Source organism: Lynx rufus, unplaced genomic scaffold (genome assembly GCF_022079265.1).
Source record: "Lynx rufus isolate CCGP_SWC_20201006 ecotype Redwood Valley unplaced genomic scaffold, mLynRuf1.p SCAF_28, whole genome shotgun sequence".
Lineage (NCBI taxonomy): Eukaryota > Metazoa > Chordata > Mammalia > Carnivora > Felidae > Lynx > Lynx rufus.
In genome coordinates, this window is record NW_025814843.1 from 10,691,742 (window position 1) to 10,711,324 (window position 19,583).

At 65.0% G+C, this 19,583-nt stretch overlaps 3 protein-coding genes and 1 long non-coding RNA gene across 9 annotated transcripts; 3 read left to right on the forward strand and 1 right to left on the reverse strand.

Moving 5' to 3' along the window:
• Positions 1-417: 417 nt before the first annotated feature.
• LOC124519671 (uncharacterized) lies at positions 418-3,652 on the reverse strand. 2 transcript variants are annotated; one of them, XM_047090081.1, is made up of 9 exons: positions 3,158-3,652; positions 2,688-2,795; positions 2,481-2,552; positions 2,164-2,252; positions 1,812-2,066; positions 1,294-1,500; positions 1,065-1,202; positions 662-818; positions 418-510 (listed from the first exon to the last, which is right to left on the reverse strand). In XM_047090081.1, the coding sequence occupies exons 1-9, from the start codon at positions 3,646-3,648 to the stop codon at positions 507-509; spliced, it is 1,521 nt and encodes a 506-aa protein (XP_046946037.1). In that variant the 5' UTR covers positions 3,649-3,652; the 3' UTR covers positions 418-506. The 2 variants fall into 2 exon arrangements, with proteins under 2 accessions (XP_046946037.1, XP_046946038.1); XM_047090082.1 differs by lacking the exon at positions 418-510 and having other exon boundaries at positions 658-818; positions 1,294-1,461.
• LOC124519672 (uncharacterized) lies at positions 648-2,000 on the forward strand. The gene is made up of 2 exons (XR_006964168.1): positions 648-735; positions 1,397-2,000. It is a non-coding gene; the product is annotated as an uncharacterized LOC124519672 (long non-coding RNA).
• Positions 3,653-4,730: 1,078 nt separating the features above from the next.
• Positions 4,731-16,775, forward strand: NEURL4 (neuralized E3 ubiquitin protein ligase 4). Of its 4 annotated transcripts, none has more exons than XM_047090078.1 (29): positions 4,731-5,111; positions 6,029-6,473; positions 6,712-6,777; positions 6,929-7,227; positions 7,395-7,506; positions 7,588-7,676; positions 8,459-8,531; positions 8,647-8,911; positions 9,160-9,341; positions 9,663-9,748; positions 9,854-10,028; positions 10,128-10,326; positions 10,417-10,493; positions 10,603-10,681; positions 11,256-11,431; positions 11,519-11,650; positions 12,039-12,184; positions 12,284-12,508; positions 12,616-12,714; positions 12,798-12,959; positions 13,154-13,318; positions 13,874-14,032; positions 14,436-14,615; positions 14,722-14,809; positions 14,895-15,002; positions 15,091-15,235; positions 15,397-15,509; positions 15,593-15,758; positions 16,137-16,775. In XM_047090078.1, exons 1-29 carry the CDS (start codon positions 4,830-4,832, stop codon positions 16,339-16,341), a joined length of 4,698 nt encoding a protein of 1,565 aa, XP_046946034.1. In that variant the 5' UTR covers positions 4,731-4,829; the 3' UTR covers positions 16,342-16,775. The 4 variants fall into 4 exon arrangements, with proteins under 4 accessions (XP_046946034.1, XP_046946031.1, XP_046946032.1 ...); XM_047090075.1 differs by having other exon boundaries at positions 4,830-5,111; positions 9,870-10,032; XM_047090076.1 differs by having other exon boundaries at positions 4,830-5,111; positions 9,870-10,032; positions 11,256-11,425.
• Positions 16,776-16,941: 166 nt separating this feature from the next.
• On the forward strand, positions 16,942-19,571 carry GPS2 (G protein pathway suppressor 2). 2 transcript variants are annotated; one of them, XM_047089857.1, is made up of 11 exons: positions 16,942-17,024; positions 17,185-17,347; positions 17,705-17,814; positions 17,893-18,005; positions 18,132-18,211; positions 18,303-18,385; positions 18,588-18,741; positions 18,825-18,914; positions 19,002-19,081; positions 19,178-19,273; positions 19,397-19,571. In XM_047089857.1, exons 2-11 carry the CDS (start codon positions 17,254-17,256, stop codon positions 19,478-19,480), a joined length of 984 nt encoding a protein of 327 aa, XP_046945813.1. In that variant the 5' UTR covers positions 16,942-17,024; positions 17,185-17,253; the 3' UTR covers positions 19,481-19,571. The 2 variants fall into 2 exon arrangements, with proteins under 2 accessions (XP_046945813.1, XP_046945814.1); XM_047089858.1 differs by lacking the exon at positions 16,942-17,024 and having other exon boundaries at positions 17,115-17,347; positions 18,846-18,914.
• The last annotated feature ends 12 nt before the right edge of the window (positions 19,572-19,583 follow it).

Genomic DNA, 19,583 nt, shown 5'->3' on the forward strand with positions numbered 1-19,583 from the left:
TCCAGTCCTGATTCTGTCACTCAGAGACTGTGTGACCCTGGGCAAGCTCTCTGACTCCTCAGTTTCCTCATCTGGAAGATGGGCATGACAACCTCCCCCCCCACCGCCCCGCCCAGAGATGTCGTAGGAATTAGAGAGGACGTTGGTACATTCGTGGTTTTGGGGTCCCACCAACCACCGTCCCCCTGCTGCAGTGGGGGGGCCTTCTGGGCCTCCCAGGCCCTCCCTGAGTCCAGTGCCCCAGGCTGTTCCAAGCTTTCTTCTCCGCTCCTCTGCCTGCTGTGTGGTTTCCTGTATTCAGACGTCCTTCCCTCCGCCCCTCTCCTCTGTGGCTGAGCAGGCCCAGGCAGGGCCAACGACTCGGAGCACCCAGACTCCCGCACTTTTCTTTATTGTCCACCTTGAGGACAGTGGGCAGGGGGAGGCTGGGACCCACCCCATCCCCAGCTGGCTACATTTTCCATCGTTTGGCTTCCCCCTCTTGTGTCCATTGAAGACGCAGGGTTTCATCTGGGGAGAAATGACTGGGTTACTGGCTTCCTTGCAGGAGGCAGGAGATCTGGCCCACGTGACCCTGAAACTCCCTGGAACCCACCCATTCAGGCCCTCTCTCCGGGGCTGGTTCAGGCGGCCCCCTTGCCCCCCACCCGCCCAGGCTCACGTCTGCTTCGGTTTTGGCGTGGGGACTTCCGGTGGCTCCCAGGCTGCCTCTCCAAGCTTTCTGGCCTCTGCCAGGTGAGCCCCTTGGATACCAGGCACTGACCGACACCAGCCTGACTCTGATCTGGACCCATTGTCTTTGGAGGACAGGGCGGTACCTGGAGGGGGGTGGGGGTGAAGGGGAATCAGGGGGAGGCGCGGGACCAACAGCTAGTGCCAAGCTGGAGGGGGTCCCAACCCCTTCTGAGCCTCCCTCGTTCCTCTCTGTACAACGTGGGCCCTGCACACCAGGATGCCCCGAGGCCGCTCTTAGCATCTGTTGAAGGTATACTGGTATGCAAAGAAGGGGGGGTGGGGGGATGGGAGCTTGTCAAGAGCCAGCTATTGGGGCCTGGTGCCCTCACCAGGTTGCGATTTTGTCACTGTCACTTTCAGGCGGTCCTTGGTGGCCTTGTGATCCTGAATGGGGCTTCCTGGGTGGCCCAGCAGACGGACCTCAGTGCTTATGGGATTCTCAATCACCCAGCTCAAGTTTGCAGAGCCTGGAAACACCACAGGGTCAAGGCTGGGGCACCCATCAGTCCGGGGTTGTCAGCACCGCCCCGCCCCAGGCTGACCCGGCCCAGCTCTCACTGTCCTGCTCCTCACGCTCATCTTCTGTGTCCTCCTCGAGCTCGGGGTGGGGGGAGCTCCTCAGGTATCTTCCTTTGATGTAATACTCCTTTCGTTGTTGCAGACCACTGTCCTGGCCTGACCTGATGGGGGCTGAAGCTCGGCACTGATTTCTGAAGGCAGGGGAATCTGCCGAATCACCCAAGTCCATCTGGGTCTTGTGGCCACCTAGGGTATCCAGCACCCCCAGGTGTCCATGATGGCCCCCTCCACAGGGGAGAAGTTCCAGCCCTGGGTTTTCATCTCACTTCTCTGGCCTCTTCCCGTATTAGAAAATCCCAGTGACCTCTCCATCCCCCATGGTTCTATTCTGATGAGGCCCCCACCCCACCCGCCTTCCATCTTCCCTGGGGGTCACCTGCCATTACCTCCCTCCCAGGCAGCAAGGCCCTGGGCCAATGGCCACTGAGAAAGATAGGGCATGGCAAAGACTCTGGACTACAATTCCCACAAATCCCTGGGGCTCCACCATAGCTAACCCTTGGCTTCTCGGATGTGGTTCCCGGTGACCAGGCCAATCTCATCGTTGACTCCTCTGGCCAGTCCTCCTGTCCAGCCTCTCTCCACAGGCCTGGGCTCTGGGTCCAGCATCATGCCCCGACCGCCACTGCCCGTATTGGCATGGCCTGCTTTGTTGTTGTGCTTATTATCATCGAAGGAAAAACTTTTCTGAGTCTCGAAGACCTTTCCTTCATCGTAATGTGTCTTTCGGCGGTTTATGAAGTCACTGGGGTCTGTGGGCCATTGTAAACAGCTTGGCTTTCTGGCCAGGCTCTCGCTGACGGTTCACTCTGCCTCCCCTTTCCGCTCAATCCCCACCCCTCATCTCACGTGTCTTGGAAAAGTGGTCTGGAGCTCCCAAACTTCTGGCATCACCATACCGGTGGACCTTGGGATAGAGATTGGCCATTTTTGCCAACCTGAAGAGGAGGGAGACTGGTTGCGGGCACCAAACAGAGAGAACGAGGAGGGGCAGGTGGTAGATGTAGCTGGCTAATTCCCCCACCTTGGCCTTGGTCAGTCCAGATGGGAATTGTAGCGCCTCCCATTTTGGTGGCCAAAAAGCAGAGCTGGCTCAGACCTCAGAGCTCAGGGGTGGAGGGAGAAAGAGGCCCCACATCCCTACTGACCTCTGGCAGGACTCTCACCTCTTGGCCAGCACCTCCAGAGTCACTGAAGGAGAGGATGCCCCAGGCAGGTCCTTATCACTGTCCTGCAGCCTGCGGACGAGGGAGTAAGCAGTGGTGAGGGGCAAGCATCTGGAAGTATCCAATCCCTGGGGCCTCTCTGCCTCCCCCACTGCCTTTGAATAGGGAAGGGTCTGGGCTAGAAGGTTAGGGCTGAGGGCTCAGCACCTGTGGTAGGGAGTGCTGGGTTCATCCACCTTCATAAATCCATAGTCCTTGTCAGCAGGGTGGTAGGTGACTAGGATATTCATTTCGTCCCACCGCTGTGACTTGTTCCTGGCGTAGGAGGACACAGAAAGGTGTAGGAAAACTTCCAGCGACCTCCTCCTCACAGCCCTCCCACTTTCTTTCATTCAGAAACTTCTTGTACCCGCTCGTAGTCTCAGAGGCGTAGCAGTGAGGGCGGGGGGTCACGCCTAATGATAATCACACACGGTGTAGCCAGCGTTTACCCTGTACCTGCTCTCCCGGAGGCCTGGAAGCTCAGATTCCACCACCCCCCCCCCCCCAAAGCCCTCAGCTACTCTCTCTTCTAGTTCTCAGGACCCCGCCCCTTCCTCCTAGCCCCGCCCCCTCCAGTGTCCGAAACCCCTCCCTCCGGGCTCCGAGCCGGGTGCCAGCCGAGCTGAACTCTTTACTTCTCCGCAATGGGGGATTTCTGCATCAAGACGGAGCCGTTGCTTTTTAGGATGCTCCGGGGCCGGTCCTCACAAGGTTTGTGGGAGTGCAAGCAAGTTGACTTGGAGCGCGGACTGCGTCCGGAGTTGTACGCCCCAGACCCCTCGGACCCGAGCCTGTAGGTCCCGGATACTCTAGTTTCAGGGAAGGGGCCATGTAATCCGCTTGGGTACGGGCCGGACCCAGTGCCGAGGTTCGCAACCTCCCCAGGGTGCTGGTTGGGTCCGGAACCGAGGACTGCTACGCCCCCGGAGGGCCGGCTAGATTCAGGACTGCGAGTTACGATTCCCCCGGGGTGCAGGGAGGGCCCAGAACCGTGAAACGGGACTACGCTGGAGGGCGGCCCGGCGTCTGCCTCGACCGTGATTCCTCCGGACACACCCATGGTCGCCTCTCCCGGGGATTCCCCACTGCGGCCGCCGGCAGCCCCCAGAGCCTCCGGCTTCTCCATGGCCCCATCCGGGGACCTCTCGTAGCTGCCCCGCCCCGCTCCGCCTACTTGTTCCTCATAGCCCCGCCCCGAGGCCCCGCCCCCACCGTGGCGTTGGGCGGAGGGGCGTGGAGGTCGGGGGCTCGGGCTGAGGCCCGGGTCCCCTCCCGCTCAGCTACCTGGAGCCGCGGCCCCGGCATCGAGACTTTATATAGGGACCTCGGGCTAGGGGCCCCTCCGGCTGCCCCACCCAAAGGCCTTCTTTCTTTGTCTCTGGGATTTGTTCCCGCCCTTCTTCCCCATCACCGCCTTCATCCGAATTATCCAATCATAGTCAGGGGTCCCGGTCATGGGGCGGAAGCCTTCATTGTGACGTCATAGTCCTCCAACCTCAGCGCGAGCTCGGACCGCTGGGCTGGGGGGCTTGATAGCTCGGGGTTTTGGGGGCAGGACCGTCAGTGCCATTGCTTGAATCTGCCTGCCAGGGTTTCATTGGACTCTTCATCCGTGGCTTTAAAATTTAAGGGTTTGGCTAGATTGGAGTTCAAGTGGGCTTGTTTAGGAATATCACGAGCCCCTTCCCTGGCCCCCCCCCCCAAGTCGACGCGCTTTGCCTCTCACGAGAAGTGCGCTACACGGTGGAGGGACTGCGACAGTGTCGCAAAATATATCCGGTCTCGGTGCGAGGGCAGAGGTTTTTATTTATAAAGCTACCGGTTCCCTTCTCTGGATGCTCCAGACGCCGCTCTTAACGGCGTCGAAGGGTGTAGCGCGAAGGGAAGACACCTCCTCCTGTTGCCGTAAAGCGAAAACTTCAAGGCGTCGCCTGCCTCGGCGGGGGCGGGGTCGTTGGGGCCGCTGTCGCAAAGCTGAAGGTGGGGGCCAGCACCCCCTGCGTCGTAAAGATGCCTGAGGCGGTCGTTTCTCCTACTGTCGCAAAAGCTCGCTGCCCAAGTCTGCACCCCACTCTGAGCCACTCCGTCACCTGGCCGTGCCGTAAAGCAAGCCCGCCCGACCCCGTCGTCCTTCTGTTCCCACCGCGGTGGTCATTAGTTCCCTAGCCCGGGATGCTTCGTTGCCCGGCAGTGCCGTAAAGCATACCTGGCCCCAGCCCCGAGCCCTATTCCCTCCGGGTGTGTGTGCACCGCGGTTGCCACGGTGCCGCCAAGCGCGGCTGTCGCGCGGCCCGGGTGTCAGCGGCGATGGCGGCGGGGTCGGGTGGGAGCGGGGGCTCTGGGGGAGGCCCCGGGCCGGGGCCGGGTGGGGGTGGGGGCCCCGGCGGGAGCGGCCCAGGGCCGGGGTCCGGCGGGGGTCTGGGCAGCGGCGGGGAGCTGCACCCGCGCACCGGGCGCTTGGTGAGCCTGTCGGCCTGTGGGCGTACAGCGCGGCGGCAGCAGCCGGGCCAGGAGTTTAACCACGGGCTGGTGTTGAGCCGGGAGCCTTTGCGCGACGGCCGCGTCTTCACCGTCCGCATCGACCGCAAGGTGCGGAGCTGGGTCCGCGGAACCGAGATGTGGAGGGTGGTGGGAGGGGGAGAGCGAGAGGCGGGATGGGGGACAACCGGGGCAGCCGGACCTTATGGGAACCGACGGACCTTATGGGCACCCGGTGACGGGCAGGAGGGGAGCGGGAAGTAGAAACATTGAGTCTGGAGGGGAAACGGGTAAGGAGAGCTTGATTTCCTCCGGACCCAGGAGCAGGGAAGGGACACGGGCTTCAGCCACTAGAATGGCTGGGGAACAGGCCTCCTGGAATGGCTTGTGGCAGGCGGAGGACGGAGCGATGTCAGGGACCTGACAGGAGGAGAGAGAACCAGGCGAAGTACAACCATCGGAGGAAAAACTCAGGCCGGAACGATGGGTGGGGAGGGACACTCAGGGAGAGGGAGGTGTGCCTCGTGTGTGTCGTTTGGTGACGAGGCCGGGGGCACAGAGGTGGAATTTGGGAAGTGAGTGAATCTGAGTGGAGCCAGGGCCTAGGAGAGAAATGGGCCAGGGGAGGAGGAGAGCGGTGTACAAGAGCAGGGAGAACGGACTCGGAGAGCTGTGCATCTGGGTGGCTGAGAAGTCACAGACACCGGGCACTTAGAGGAGGCAGGGGGCTGCAGCCAGGGAATTTAGCCCAGACGGTGGGGACAGGCATGGCGTCAGAGACACCGAGCCGCTAGAGTAGGGAGCAGAGTTGCTAGGGGACAGCGGTGCCCACGGTCCCTGAGACAGAGTCCAGGAAGTTGCTTGTAGGACCGCACCTCTGGGTTAGTGTCCCGCGTCTCAAGAGAGAAGAGCCAGCTGGCTGAGACGTGGCAAGAGGGGGGACACGGTGGTCTGTGAAGTGTGGTTTCCTAGTGGTGGGAGACCCGTGGGGGCCCTTCCTGAGTCCCTGTCCACCACTCTCATCGCAGGTCAACTCCTGGAGTGGCTCCATTGAGATTGGGGTGACGGCACTGGACCCCAGTGTGCTGGACTTCCCAAGCAGCGCCACGGGGCTGAAGGGGGGCTCATGGGTGGTGTCGGGCTGCTCAGTGCTGAGGGATGGACGTTCTGTGCTGGAGGAGTATGGTCAGGACCTGGACCAGCTCGGTGAAGGGGACCGTGTGGGCGTGGAGCGCACAGTTGCCGGGGAGCTGCGGCTCTGGGTGAACGGGCGGGACTGCGGGGTGGCCGCCACGGGCCTCCCCGCGCGTGTCTGGGCCGTTGTGGACCTTTACGGCAAGTGCACGCAGATCACCGTGCTACCCCCTGAGCCAGGTTGCAGCCCCCCTGCTCCCATCCCTACACCCCCCCTCGAGCCCTCCGCGCCCCCTGAAGATTCTGCCTTGACTGAACAGGGGACCCCGGGGGACGAAGGTGAGAATACAGCTCGGGCAGCGGTGGAGGGGCGGGGCAGGGGGACCGGCTGAAGGAGTGGGTGACGTGTAGTGACACACGTGAGGCTGGGTGTGGGCAGGGCCGCTCCGACCCCTTTCCCCCCCACCCGAGTCTGTTGAAGGGGAAAGCAGGGGCTAGAGGAGGGGGGTCTCCTGGCTGTGGGCCCCTGCAGCAGGGGCCGAACCCTCATTCCCCTCCCATCCCGCCTGGTCCCCAGCCTTCATGGTGTCCCCAGCGCAGGCCCGGCCGGAGACGTTTCCTAACAGCCTTGAGTCGCATAATGGTGAGGGCTTCCGGGAGGCTCTGGGAAGGGCAGTGGGAAGTGAGGTGGCCCAGGCGAGGGGAGGGACCTCAGGAGAGGGCCAGGGGGCGAGTGGCGAGCCAGAGGGGGTACGGCCTCATTCCAGCTTCCCTCCCCCGCCCCGCCGCTGCAGACTTTGCCAGCATGGAGCTCTCGGAGGTGGTGGGCAACGCCATCCTGTCTGCCTACAACGGGGGGCTCCTAAATGTGAACCTGAGCTCCCCCCCGGCCGGGGAAGGACCGGGGCCCAGCGGCGCTGCCACCTCGCCTGTCCTCACTTCCAACGACGCCCTGCTCTTTCACGAGAAGTGCGGAACCCTCATCAAACTCAGCAACAATAACAAGACGGCCGAGCGCCGCCGGCCCCTGGATGAGTTCAACAACGGCGTGGTCATGACCAACCGTCCGCTCCGGGACAACGAGATGTTTGAGGTGTGCGAGATCCCGGGCTCTGGTTGGCACGTCACTCTCCGGGGGCTCGAGACGGGGCTTGACCCTTGACGTTAGAAGGGTGGGGCCCAAGGAAGAGCCGGGGACTGAGGGGCCCTGTTCTGTGCTCACGTTCCCCGTCTCTCCCTTCTGTCGTCACCCCTCCCAAGATCCGCATCGACAAGCTCGTGGATAAGTGGTCTGGCTCCATTGAGATCGGTGTCACCACCCACAACCCCAACAGCCTGGAGTACCCAGCCACCATGACCAACCTGCAGTCAGGTACCAGCCCCGGGCAGGGCGGGGGGCACCTTCCTAAGGTGGAAGGACGTGTCCTGAGCGAGGTGTCCGCTTCCCCCCCAGGCACCATCATGATGAGTGGCTGTGGGATCCTGACCAACGGCAAGGGCACCCGCCGGGAGTACTGTGAGTTCAGTCTGGATGAGCTACAGGTGAGGGTGGGCGTGGAGCCTGGGCCCCTCTGTGGGGCAGCCCCGTTTCCCTGTGCCCCTGCCTGTGCACCACGGTCTCCCCTGTGACCCAGAGCAAGGCCTGTTAGCTTTTTTTAAAGTCTTTTTTTTTTTTTTAATGCTTATTTACTTTAAACGTTAGAGAGAAGCAGAGCGTGAGTGGGTAAGGGGCAGAGAGAGGGAGACACAGAACCCGAGGCAGGCTCCAGGCTCTGAGCTGTCAGCACAGAGCCCGATGTGGGGCTCGAACCCACGAACCAGAAGATTATGCCTGAGCTGAAGTCGGACGCTTAACCGACCGAGCCACCCAGGCGCCCCAAGGCCTGTTAGCTTTTGCCTAGAGGTTCCTTCTGAGAAGGCAGGGCTGCCCAGTAGTTAGGCACTCGGGTTTCCAAGTCAGAGTTTTACTTTTTCTTAATCGTTTGGCCATTTGTGATGGTGACCAGAGGCAACAAACTCGTTCTCTTTGGTAGTTTGGTGGGTTTTTTTTTTCTTCCCTTCTAACGTTTAAAACGAGCTTGTTAGTATTTTCTAGACTCCTTTGGGAGGTAGATGGGGTGATGTTTATGAGATGGCTTAACGCAGCGCTGGCCTCGGAGTGAGCGTTCGGGGCGGCTCTGGAACTCCGGCACCTTGGGAGCAGTTCCCCTGCGGCCTGGGCTGGCGGGCAGGCTTCAGGACCGCGTTGTTCCAGGGTCCCCAGGACAAGTCTGGAGCCCGACCGGGGATAGATTCCAGACTTTCGTCTTTTCTGCTTTGACCAGGAGGGCGACCACATCGGTCTCACGAGGAAGTCCAACTCTGCCCTGCATTTCTTCATTAACGGCATCGATCAGGGTAGGGGCCGCGCGGCCAGGGCGCTCGGTGCAGGGGTCTGGTCCTCACGCTCCTGCCTCTCTTTGAGGCTGGTGTCCCCGTGTCTGACCCCTTCCTTTGCCTTCCACCCCCACAGGCGTGGCCACCCCGCTGACGCCCCCGGTGGTGTATGGAGTGGTGGACTTGTACGGGATGGCGGTGAAGGTGACCATCGTCCATAATAACAACCACAGCGACCGTCTGCGCCGGAACAACGCCATCCTGCGGGCCCTGTCTCCCGAGGGTGCCCTCCGCCGCGCCGCCCCCGCCGCTCAGGCCGAGCCCGAGCGCCTGCTCTTCCACCCGAACTGCGGGCAGAAGGCGGCTATCACCCACGAGGGACGCACCGCCTTGAGGCCCCAGTATGGCCCAGGGGGTGGGGAGAAGCCCGCAGAAGGGGCTCTAACGGGCTTGCGGGAGGGGCGCGGACGCGGGGGGCGGCGGGATTCTGAGCGGGGCCGTCGTGACAGAGAAGGGGGGAGCCTCCGGGACAGCGAAGGTCAGCAGGTGGATTGGGGGCAGCAGGAGTCGGGCAGGCACCGACCGGGCCGGGGTGCGGCGTGCTCAGAGCGCGCGCTCGTGCCTGAGGCCCCACGTGCTGTGCCCTCAGTGCCACCGATGACTTCAACCACGGCGTAGTGCTGAGCAGCAGAGCCCTGCGGGACGGAGAGGTGTTCCAGGTGCGCATCGACAAGATGGTGGACAAGTGGGCCGGCTCCATCGAGATCGGTGTCACCACCCACAACCCTGCCTACCTCCAGTTGCCCTCCACCATGACCAACCTGCGCTCGGGTGAGCCCCCCGGCGGGGCGGGGCCGGGACAGGGTCCTCGGGAGGAAGCCACCCCCCGGAGCCCGGATGCTCGTGCTCCGGCCCTTTTTTCGCTTGTCACGCTTGTGACGACGCATCCGGTGGCTGAGGCCCGCCTGTCACGTGGACGGGGCTCGTGGCTGGCTTGGGACGTGCAGGGTTTTCTTGTTCAGCTCTGGGAAGAGAGCCGACCGTCGGAAAAGGAAGGCCGGGCCAGCGGCTTTGGGGGGTGGACGCGGGCATCGCCGCACGACAGGAGCCCTGATCCCCGCTCACGTCCTCTGTCCCCCCTCGTCCCTCTAGGGACCTGGATGATGACCGGGAACGGGGTGATGCACAACGGGACGACCATCCTGGACGAGTACGGGCACAACCTGGACCGCCTCAAGGTGGGAGAGCGTGCGTCCGGCCGGGGCCCGGCGGCGGGAGGCGGGCAAGGCGGGGCTGCCGTAGGACCAGCCCAGGCGGGAGCTCTGCCTGACTCCTCACTCCAGCCCCCCTTCTTCCAAGGCAGGGGACACGGTGGGCGTGGTGCGGCGGGAGGACGGGACCCTGCACTTCTTTGTCAACGGGATGACTCAGGGCCCCGCGGCCTGGAACGTGCCCCCGGGTGTCTACGCAGTCGTGGACCTCTACGGCCAGGCGGCCCAGGCCACCATTGTGGACGACGTGGGTGAGGGCCGGAATGGGCAGGGGCAGGGGGTCGGGGTGGCCTTGGGGGGCCTCCGAGACCCCTGTGAGCCTAATGGGTGATGACCACTCATGCAGAGGTGCCCCCAGTCCCCGAGCCACTCCCCGAAGGGAACAACCAGGTGTCCCCGAGCTCCCCGTCATCGGGGGCCGGGGGCTCCGACCTGCGTTTCCACCAGCTACACGGCAGTAACGCAGTGATCACCAACGGGGGCCGCACCGCGCTCCGCCATAACTGCCGCAGCGAGTTCAACGACGCCATCGTCATCTCCAATCGGTCAGTGCCTGGGCCTTCGTGCCCCCAGCTTCCCGCTGCCCAGCCTCGGCCACCGAGCAGGGCCTGTCTGATTGCCGCTGTCCCTGGCAGGGCCCTGCGGGATGGGGAGCTATTTGAAATCGTCATTCAGAAGATGGTGGACCGCTGGTCAGGCTCCATCGAGGCCGGTGAGGGCACCCGTGTGTGTGCGCGCGCGCACGCGCACCGGGGGCGGGGGTGGTGGCTGCTGGCCGCCCACTGCTGGGGGCTTGGCTCTGACCTACCCCTGCCTCCTAGGAGTGACCGCTATTCGGCCAGAGGACCTTGAATTCCCCAACACCATGACGGATATCGACTATGACACGTGGATGCTGAGGTCAGATTGCCGGCTTTGCGGGCCGTGCGGCCGGCTAGGATGAGGGAAGTGAGGTTTGGGGCCCGCGGTGGCCCTGGACAGTGACAGACCGGAGGGCTTCTGGGCAGCCTTCCCACATCGCCCCGCACCCTGCAGCGGCTCAGCCCCCTCTCCTCTCGGGGAAGCTCCTGCTTTTTTCTGTCCCGGAGGTATAGGAAACGGGATTGGGTCCCAGACCCCAGATCGAGATCCCAATCCAAGGCGCTAGAAGGTTCTTTTTTTTAAAAAAAACTTTTTTTTAATGTTTATTTATTTTTGAGACAGAGAGAGACAGAGCATGAATGGGGGAGGGGCAGAGAGAGAGGGAGACACAGAATCGGAAGCAGGCTCCAGGCTCTGAGCCATCAGCCCGGAGCCTGGCGTGGGGCTCGAACTCACGAGCTGCGAGATCGTGACCTGAGCCGAAGTCGGACGCTCAACCGACTGAGCCACCCAGGCGCCCCATCGCTGGAAGGTTCTGATGAGCAGACACCGAGCAGGGGCCTGTGTGGGAAAGAGCCGAGAGACTCACCGGCCCCTTCTGTCGCCCCTCCAGTGGCACGGCCATCATGCAAGATGGAAACACGATGCGCAACAACTACGGGTGCGACCTCGATGCGCTGGGCACAGGCGCGCGCATCGGCATGATGCGAACGGCCAAGGGCGACCTGCACTACTTTATCAACGGCCAGGACCAAGGCGCCGCCTGCTCAGGCTTGCCTCCGGGTAAAGGTGACTGCGCTGTGGCTTTCGGCCTGCCCGCCTCGTGCCGGTGCCCCGCGGGCTCTCGGACTTCTGACCCCTTCCTTTGCCACCCAGAAGTGTACGCGGTCGTGGATCTCTACGGCCAGTGTGTCCAAGTCTCCATCACCAACGCCACCGGCCCCATGGACAACAGCCTGGCGACCAGCAACACGGCCACCGAGAAGTCCTTCCCCCTGCACTCCCCAGGTGCGGCCGGCGGGGCGGGCTCTGCTTCCTCACCGTGGGCCTGAGGGGGCCGCTTCCAGCTCAGGGAGCTGGGTCAGGACAGGCTCGCCCCTGAAGGGAGGGATGAGCCCAGGGTAGGTGGCGGCCAAGAAGAGGGGAGGAGGTCACGGCTGGCTGGAACGACCGAGGCGCTTCTCGGCCACCAGGAGGCCGGGAGCCGGGCACGCCCGCTTTGGGAACGGGTCTGTCGTGGGGAAAGAGGTGCCGGAGGCTCTCCGATGGCAAACAGAGCACTGATGGCAAACGGGGCCTTTCCGGCAACTTCCCGCTTCCCCGGAGAGCTCTGCTCTGTGTCCTTTCTGAAGCCTGCTGTCCCACTGTCCCCTCCCGCTGCGCCTGTTCCCCACAGTGGCTGGCGTGGCTCACCGCTTTCACAGCACGTGTGGCAAGAACGTCACTCTGGAGGAGGACGGCACGAGGGCGGTACGTGCGGCCGGCTACGCTCACGGCCTGGTCTTCAGCACCAAGGAGCTCAAGACGGAGGAGGTGTTCGAGGTGGGCGGCGGGCCCCTCTCAGCGAGGCGGGCTGCCCTCCCCCCCCCGCTGTCCCCCTGTCCCTGGCTAGCACCGGCCGCTGCCTTCTGTCTCCCTCAGGTCAAAGTGGATGAGCTGGACGAGAAGTGGGCAGGCTCCCTGCGCCTGGGACTGACCACGCTGGTGCCCGGGGACATGGGGCCCGGCACGGGCGGGGGCCCGGCGCTGCCGCCCTCCCTGCCGGAGCTCCGGACAAAGACCACCTGGATGGTGTCCAGCTGCGAAGTGAGGCGCGACGGCCAGCTCCAGAGGATGAACTACGGCCGGAACCTGGAGAGGCTGGGGGTGAGGCAGCCGGCTCCGGGGTCGGGGTGGAGGTGGAGCGGGGGCGGCGGGGGCGGCGGGGGGGGGAGGGAGGCCAGGCATTCGAGCCCGTCTCACCTTGGCGCCAGGTGGGCAGCCGCGTGGGCATCCGCCGGGGGGCGGACGACACGATGCACATCCTGGTGGACGGAGAGGACATGGGGCCTGCGGCCACCGGCGTCGCCAAGGTAGACCCAGGGAACCTTGGGCTTGGGGAACGGGCTTGAGGCCTTCCGCGGACCCCTGACTCCTGTGTCGTGTGTGCCCACAGAACGTGTGGGCCGTGCTGGACCTCTACGGGCCCGTACGGAGCGTGTCTGTGGTCAGCTCCACGAGGCTGGAGGAGTCGGAAGGCACCCAGCCTCCCTCCCCCAGCTCGGACACCGGCAGCGAGGGCGAGGAAGATGATGACGGGGAGGAGCACAGCCCGAGGGTAAGAGGCCACGCGGGGCAGGCGGGGCCCGTGAACGGGCGGCTGGGGTCGGTGGTCCACGGGACACCAGGCTGTCCTGGGGCTCTCTGGCCCAACCCCGGGTGGCCAGTCGCCTGTGCGCGAGCCCCGTGTAAACGCCCGCGGGGGGTGGCTCGTACTGGCAACCCAGCAGCTCGGTCTCTCCTCCACACCAGGGCCAGAATCAAGTGGCCATTATGCCCACAGCCCTCGAGTTCCTGGAGAACCACGGGAAGAACATCCTCTTGTCCAACGGGAACCGCACCGCCACGCGGGTGGCCAGCTACAACCAGGGCATCGTTGTCATCAACCAGCCCCTGGTGCCCCAGCTGCTGGTCCAGGTGGGCCTCACCTTCTCCGCCGCTCCTCTGGCTCGGGGTGACCCAGGGCCAGCCCTCCTGGAGGAACCCCTTTCCAGCTGAGGACGAGGTGGAAGGCAAGCCCCTCGGATGAGCTTCCCGGGCTTGGGCTCGTGCCCGCGGTGGGGTTCGTAGGTCGCTTATCAGGAAGCCTTACTTGCCGACCGGTGGGGGCGGCGGCAGCGGGCAGGGGCCGGGGGAGGCCAAGAGAGACGCCGGCCCTACGCGTGGGTGCGTGGACGGCTTTGCCGAGGAGGAGGCCTTTCTGCTGCTTGGCTCAAACGGAGAGGTTTAGTTAGGAAGCCGGGGCATGGGGACCCTTACTGTCCCGACAGCGCTGAGGCTCACGTGGGGAAGGAAACAAGCGGTTTGTAGTTTGCGGTCCCTCCGGGCGAGGGAAGGGCAGCATCCCAGGCCACTGTGGGAGGTCCTGTCGCTCCCCCCCTCCCACCCGGCAGGGGTGAGGAGCCTGGTTCTGCTGGGGGGCGGCCTCTTCCCAGCAGGCCGTGACTGGGGAGTAGTTGCCCTTTTCCCCAGGTGCGGATAGACTTCCTGAACCGGCAGTGGACGTCCTCCCTGGTCCTGGGCGTCATCACCTGCCCGCCCGAGAGGCTCAACTTCCCCGCTTCTGCCTGTGCCCTCAAGCGGGCAGCCTGGCTGCTGCGGGGCCGTGGCATCTTCCACAACGGTCTCAAGGTGAGTAGGGGGCAGAGAGAAGAGGGAGGGCTGGGGCCTTGAGTCGGGAGGGTCTGGCCAAAAGGGTCCCCGGCTCCGGCAGTAGGACTGCGGGCGTAAAGGGGCCCCATAGTGGGGTAGACCCCGTGGTGGGTGAGCGAGAGTGTGGGGGGCCTTGTCTGGACGCTCAGGCTGTCACGTTGTCCTGGGTTCCTGCCACTGAGCATGTTGGGGGGGGGAGGGGAGCGGGGGGGTTGGCGGGGAGGTGGACTCCAGATGTTTGAGGAGGGGGGTGGAGCCCGGGCAGCAGGCCGGCGTGAAGGCCAAGCCTGGAGCCTGGCAACCGGAAGCAGAGTGAAGGGCGAGCCTGGCTGTTGCCTGTGGGCGTCTGATCTCTGGGAAGACAGTAGGTCTTTCCTCCTAGATCTGTGAGAAGTTTGGGCCAAACCTGGACACGTGTCCTGAAGGCACCGTCCTGGGACTGCGGCTGGACAGCTCTGGGGGGCTGCACCTCCACGTCAATGGGCTGGACCAGGGGGTGGCCGTACCGGACGTGCCCCAGCCCTGCCACGCGGTGGTGGACCTCTACGGCCAGTGCGAGCAGGTCGGCTGTAACGGAGGAAGGGTGGAGGGGGCGACCGGTGAGGGCACGGGCAGGCCCCGGGGGCTGGGGCACGCCCAGGCTGATTTCCCGCCCCCCTCCCCTGCAGGTGACCATCGTGAGTCCTGAACCAGGGGCTGCCAGTGGCAAGAGTGCGGGAACCCAAGGGGACATGGAGAAGGCGGACATGGTAGATGGTGAGCCAGCCCGCAGAGCCCCGCCCCGCCCACCGTGCCGCGCCGCCCCGGCTCCTGTGACCTGTGCCCCCTCCTGCCCGCGCAGGTATGAAGGAGAGCGTGTGCTGGGGGCCGCTGCCTGCCGCCAGCCCTCTCAAGAGCTGCGAGTATCACGCCCTGTGCTCCCGCTTCCAAGAACTGCTGTTGCTTCCCGGTGAGTCCCCGGTCCCCCGGGACCCGCCTCGTTCCCCGGGGCAGTGCTGGGCACCTCGGCACCCAGCCTGCCCCTCGCTTTCCCGCAGAGGATTACTTTATGCCTCCGCCCAAGCGAAGCCTGTGCTACTGTGAGTCTTGCCGGAAGCTTCGAGGGGACGAGGCCCACAGGCGCCGGGGAGAGCCCCCTCGGGAGTATGCCCTGCCCTTCGGCTGGTGCAGGTTCAACCTCAGGTGTGCGCAGGGCAGGGTCACGCGGCTCCCTTACTGTTCTTTTCCCCTAGAGGAAGGAGGTTCCCCAGGGGGTGCATGGAAGACGTGGCAGAACTTCCTGTAGAGGGGACAGTGTTGGGGAGCCAGCGACCTTTGTCCGGTCTGCCCTGTCTACATCCTAGGGTGAATCCCCGTCTGGAAGCTGGGACGCTAACCAAGAAGTGGCACATGGCATATCACGGGAGCCACGTGGCAGCCGTGCGGAGGGTGCTGGACCGAGGGGAGCTGGGAGCAGGTACCGGGGCGGCAGGGGCAGGGCAGGGCAGGGCAGGTGGGCCCGGCCCCTGAAGGGCGGCCCTGACGCAGCTCTCGTCCTAGGCGCTGCCTCTATCCTGAGCTGCCGGCCGCTGAAGGGCGAGCCCGGGGTGGGGTTTGAGGAGCCCGGCGAGAACTGCGCCCCTCCCCGGGAGGAGCAGCCCCCTCCGGTGCTGCTCTCCCCGTCCCTGCAGTACGCTGGGGCCGAGACCCTGGCATCCAAAGTGCAGTGAGTACCCGGGGGACACGCCCGGGGTCTCCACGTTTTGCCTTCCCTTCTCTCACCTGTGCCGCTTGGGTCTTCTCTCGCTCTAGAACATTGTTATATAAGAAGCATTTTCTATTTTTAAAGGTGACAAAAAGGGGGGTGCAGTGGGTCAGAAGTGCGAGTGGAGCGGGCACGGGGAGCAGGGTGGGCAGCGGCCTGCACTCGGAAGCGGGGAGCCGGCTGAGCAGTCGTTGGGGAAGGCGGTAGGGAGGGGAGTGGGGGGAGGGCAAGGCCCCTGCAAGGTGGGGGTGCCCCCGCAGGGCCTGTGTGGCCGTGCAGTTAGCAAGGGGAGGAGAGGGACCAGAGGCCTCACGGCCGGATTTCTTCTTCCCTCGACAGATTCCGGGACCCCAAATCCCAGCGGACGCACCAGGCCCAGGTGGCGTTCCAGGTGTGCGTGCGCCCCGGCTCCTACACCCCCGGGCCCCCCTCGGCCGCCCTCAGAGAACCTCCGGACCCTCACTTCAGCCCAGCCGAACTCGAGTGGGTGACCAAGGAGAAGGGGGCCACGCTCCTCTATGCCCTGCTGGTGCGGGTGGAATGAGGGGCCGCCTGGCGATGACAAGCACAGCGGGGCCCTGGGCCCGGGACTCCGAGTGACGACCGACGACGATCGCCCCGGCACGCGCGCGCGGGGCCCGGACAGGCAGGGGGCCCTGGAGCTCGAGTCCTGCCTCCCGCGCCCGCGGCAGCAGAGCCATCCCCGACCGCGCGGCGGGCGAGCGGGAGCCGGGCCCGGCAGCCCCCCTTTCATGCACTGACTTGGGGAGCACGACTCCCCGGACTCCCTCCCCCGTACCACTTAATTTATTTCCGTTTTCGTTCCTGTTACTGTGAATCCCGAGCAGCCCGGATCCCCCTCCGGGCCGCCGCTTCCCGGGCCGCCGGGCGGTGGGAGGGCGCTCGCGGGGAAGGCGGGCCTCTGTACAGTTGTTACGGACGCGGGTTTCCGAGCAGCCAATAAACGCCGTCCCGGAGCGCGCGCCTCGGCCTGTTTCTCGCGCGCGCGCACCGCCCCCGCGAGCCCCGGCCCGCCCCGCCGGGGGCGCGGGCCGCGGCGACGGGGTTTGACCGCCGCCGGCACCCGTCGCGGCCGCTTCCGCCCTTCCCTGCGCCCGACCCGCGAGGCCGGCGGCCGCCCCGGCTCCGGAAGGAGTCGGCCCGGCGGCCGGATGTGACGCGCGGCCGAGGCGCGCAGGAGCCGCGGAGAAAGCGCAGAGCAGGCGGGTAGGGAGGGGCCGGGGGGCGGGCAGCGCCGAGGCTGGAGACCCCGGCCCGCCGGCGCACGCGGGGGCCCCCGGGGCCGGCCGGGCGGAGGGGGGCGGCGGGAGGGCTTCCGCCTCTGCCGGCCGGGCGCGATTCGCCCTGAGCGCCCGCCTCCCGGTAGGCCCGGTCCGAGGTCTGGCAGTCAGTGACAGAGCCGGGCGCCCACGGCCCGAGCGCCCCCGGCGGCATCATGCCCGCGCTCCTGGAGCGCCCCAAGCTTTCCAACGCCATGGCCCGGGCGTTGCACCGGCACATCATGATGGAGCGGGAGCGCAAGCGGCAAGGTGAGCCGGGCCCGAGCGGGAGGACACAGGGCCCCGGGGAGGCGCCGCTTCCCCGGAGCAGGCCTCCACCCCGGGCCGTGCAGCGCGCCGCCGCGGCCGCGCCGCAGGAAGGATGAGACAGCCCCGCGGGTGGTGGAAGCCGGAGGCCGGGTCTCCGCTCCAGAACCCTTGGGTCGGGAAGGACCTTGGAGAGCACCTACTAGACCCACCCGCCTGCCCCCTCCGCGGGGAAAGAGCCATTGCCGAGATAGGCACGAGGAGCATCGTGGTGACCAGGCCTCGCTGGCCCGCGGTGCGCAACAGGCCGCTTTGTTACCCACCCTGCCGTTTTCCCATTCTGCCCGACTCTCTCTCCAGAAGAGGAAGAGGTAGACAAGATGATGGAACAGAAGATGAAGGAGGAGCAGGAGAGGAGAAAGAAAAAGGAGATGGAAGAGAGAATGTCCCTGGAGGAGACCAAGGAGCAAGTGAGCGAGTCCCCTGATCTCTCACAGCGCTTTCCCTCTGGCCCTCTTGCCTTCATCTCTGCTCCCCTCGCTTCTCAGATCCTGAAATTGCAGGAGAAGCTTTTGGCCTTACAAGAGGAGAAGCACCAGCTTTTCTTGCAGCTCAAGAAAGTTTTACACGAGGAGGAGAAACGGAGGCGAAAGGAGCAGAGGTGGGACTGGAGAGCTAAAAATAAAATCGGGGCAGGGTGTAACTGGGATTGGGTGACAACGACCGGCGTCTAGTGGCAAAAGGGGGCACTTGTCCCCGACTCTGACGCGCCCGCCTTTCGCCCCAGTGACCTGACCACTCTGACATCAGCTGCGTACCAGCAGAGCCTGACCGTCCACACGGGAACGCACCTCCTCAGCATGCAGGGTGAGGAGTGGAGAGACCGCGTGTCCAAACGGGCCCTCCTGGGGGTCACAGCCATCCCTTCCGGCCTCATGAAGCCCCTGTCCCTCCCTAGGGAGCCCTGGAGGACACAATCGCCCAGGCACCCTCATGGCGGCTGACAGGGCCAAACAGATGTTCGGGCCCCAAGTGCTTACGGTAAGGAGTAGGATGGGGCGTCCGGCCCTGTTCTCCCCCGACCTCTCCCACCCACACCCAGGCGCCCTTAGTGACCCAGCACTCAAGTGATGGGCGTCACTGGCGTCGGACCCTTCGCGGTGTGGGGGGAAGTGGGGCATGGTGGGCCCCTGAGGTCCCGCCTCAGAGTTTACAGCGGCCAGTTCTCGTCCTCCCTCCTCAGACTCGGCATTACGTGGGCTCAGCGGCGGCTTTCGCAGGGACCCCAGAGCACGGTCAATTCCAAGGCAGCCCCGGCGGTGCCTATGGGACCGCTCAGCCCCCGCCACACTATGGCCCCACGCAGCCGGCCTATAGCCCTAGCCAGCAGCTCAGAGGTGAGTGGTGGGCCCAGAGGGAGGGGACTCTGGCAAGACCCAGATGAGGAGGCTCTGATGGCCGTGCGTCGTCCCTTCCTCAGCACCTTCGGCGTTCCCCGCAGTGCAGTACCTGTCGCAGCCGCAGCCACAGCCCTACGCGGTGCACGGCCACTTCCAGCCCACCCAGACAGGTGACGACACCCCTGTGCGAGCACCCTGCCCTCCCCGCCTCCCCCACCTCCGGTGGCTGCGTCACACCCCCCTCCTTCCCTCCCTAGGATTCCTGCAGCCGGGTGGCGCCCTGTCCTTACAGAAGCCGATGGAGCACGCCAACCAGCAGACCGCCTTCTCGGACTCTGTGAGTATGGAGAGTATGGGGTCTTGGGAGTTCAGGGGAAGCGCTGTGCTCAGGGGAGCCCCCGGCTGCCTCCGGTCCTGACTCTCCTCTCCGCAGTCCTCCCTGCGCCCCATGCATCCCCAAGCTCTGCATCCAGCCCCTGGACTGCTGGCCTCTCCCCAGCTCCCTGTGCAGATGCAACCGGCGGGAAAGGTAAGGTCGGGAGCCAGGTGTGCCCAGACTCCCACCTTCCCACTCTGGGGGGGGGGGCGGGCTCAAGGGCTTGGAGGGAGAGGGTGCTCGCTGACCGAACCCCCCTCTCGTCACTGCCACCAGTCGGGCTTTGCGGCTACCAGCCAACCTGGCCCTCGGCTCCCCTTCATCCAGCACAGCCAGAACCCACGATTCTACCACAAGTGACCGTCAGATTGTATCTTCAGCCTCTCCCCACCCTCTGCCGTGGGTGAGGGTCCCCGGTGTGTCCCGGTCCAATAAAATCTACCTGCCAGTGTCCCTGGCTGCT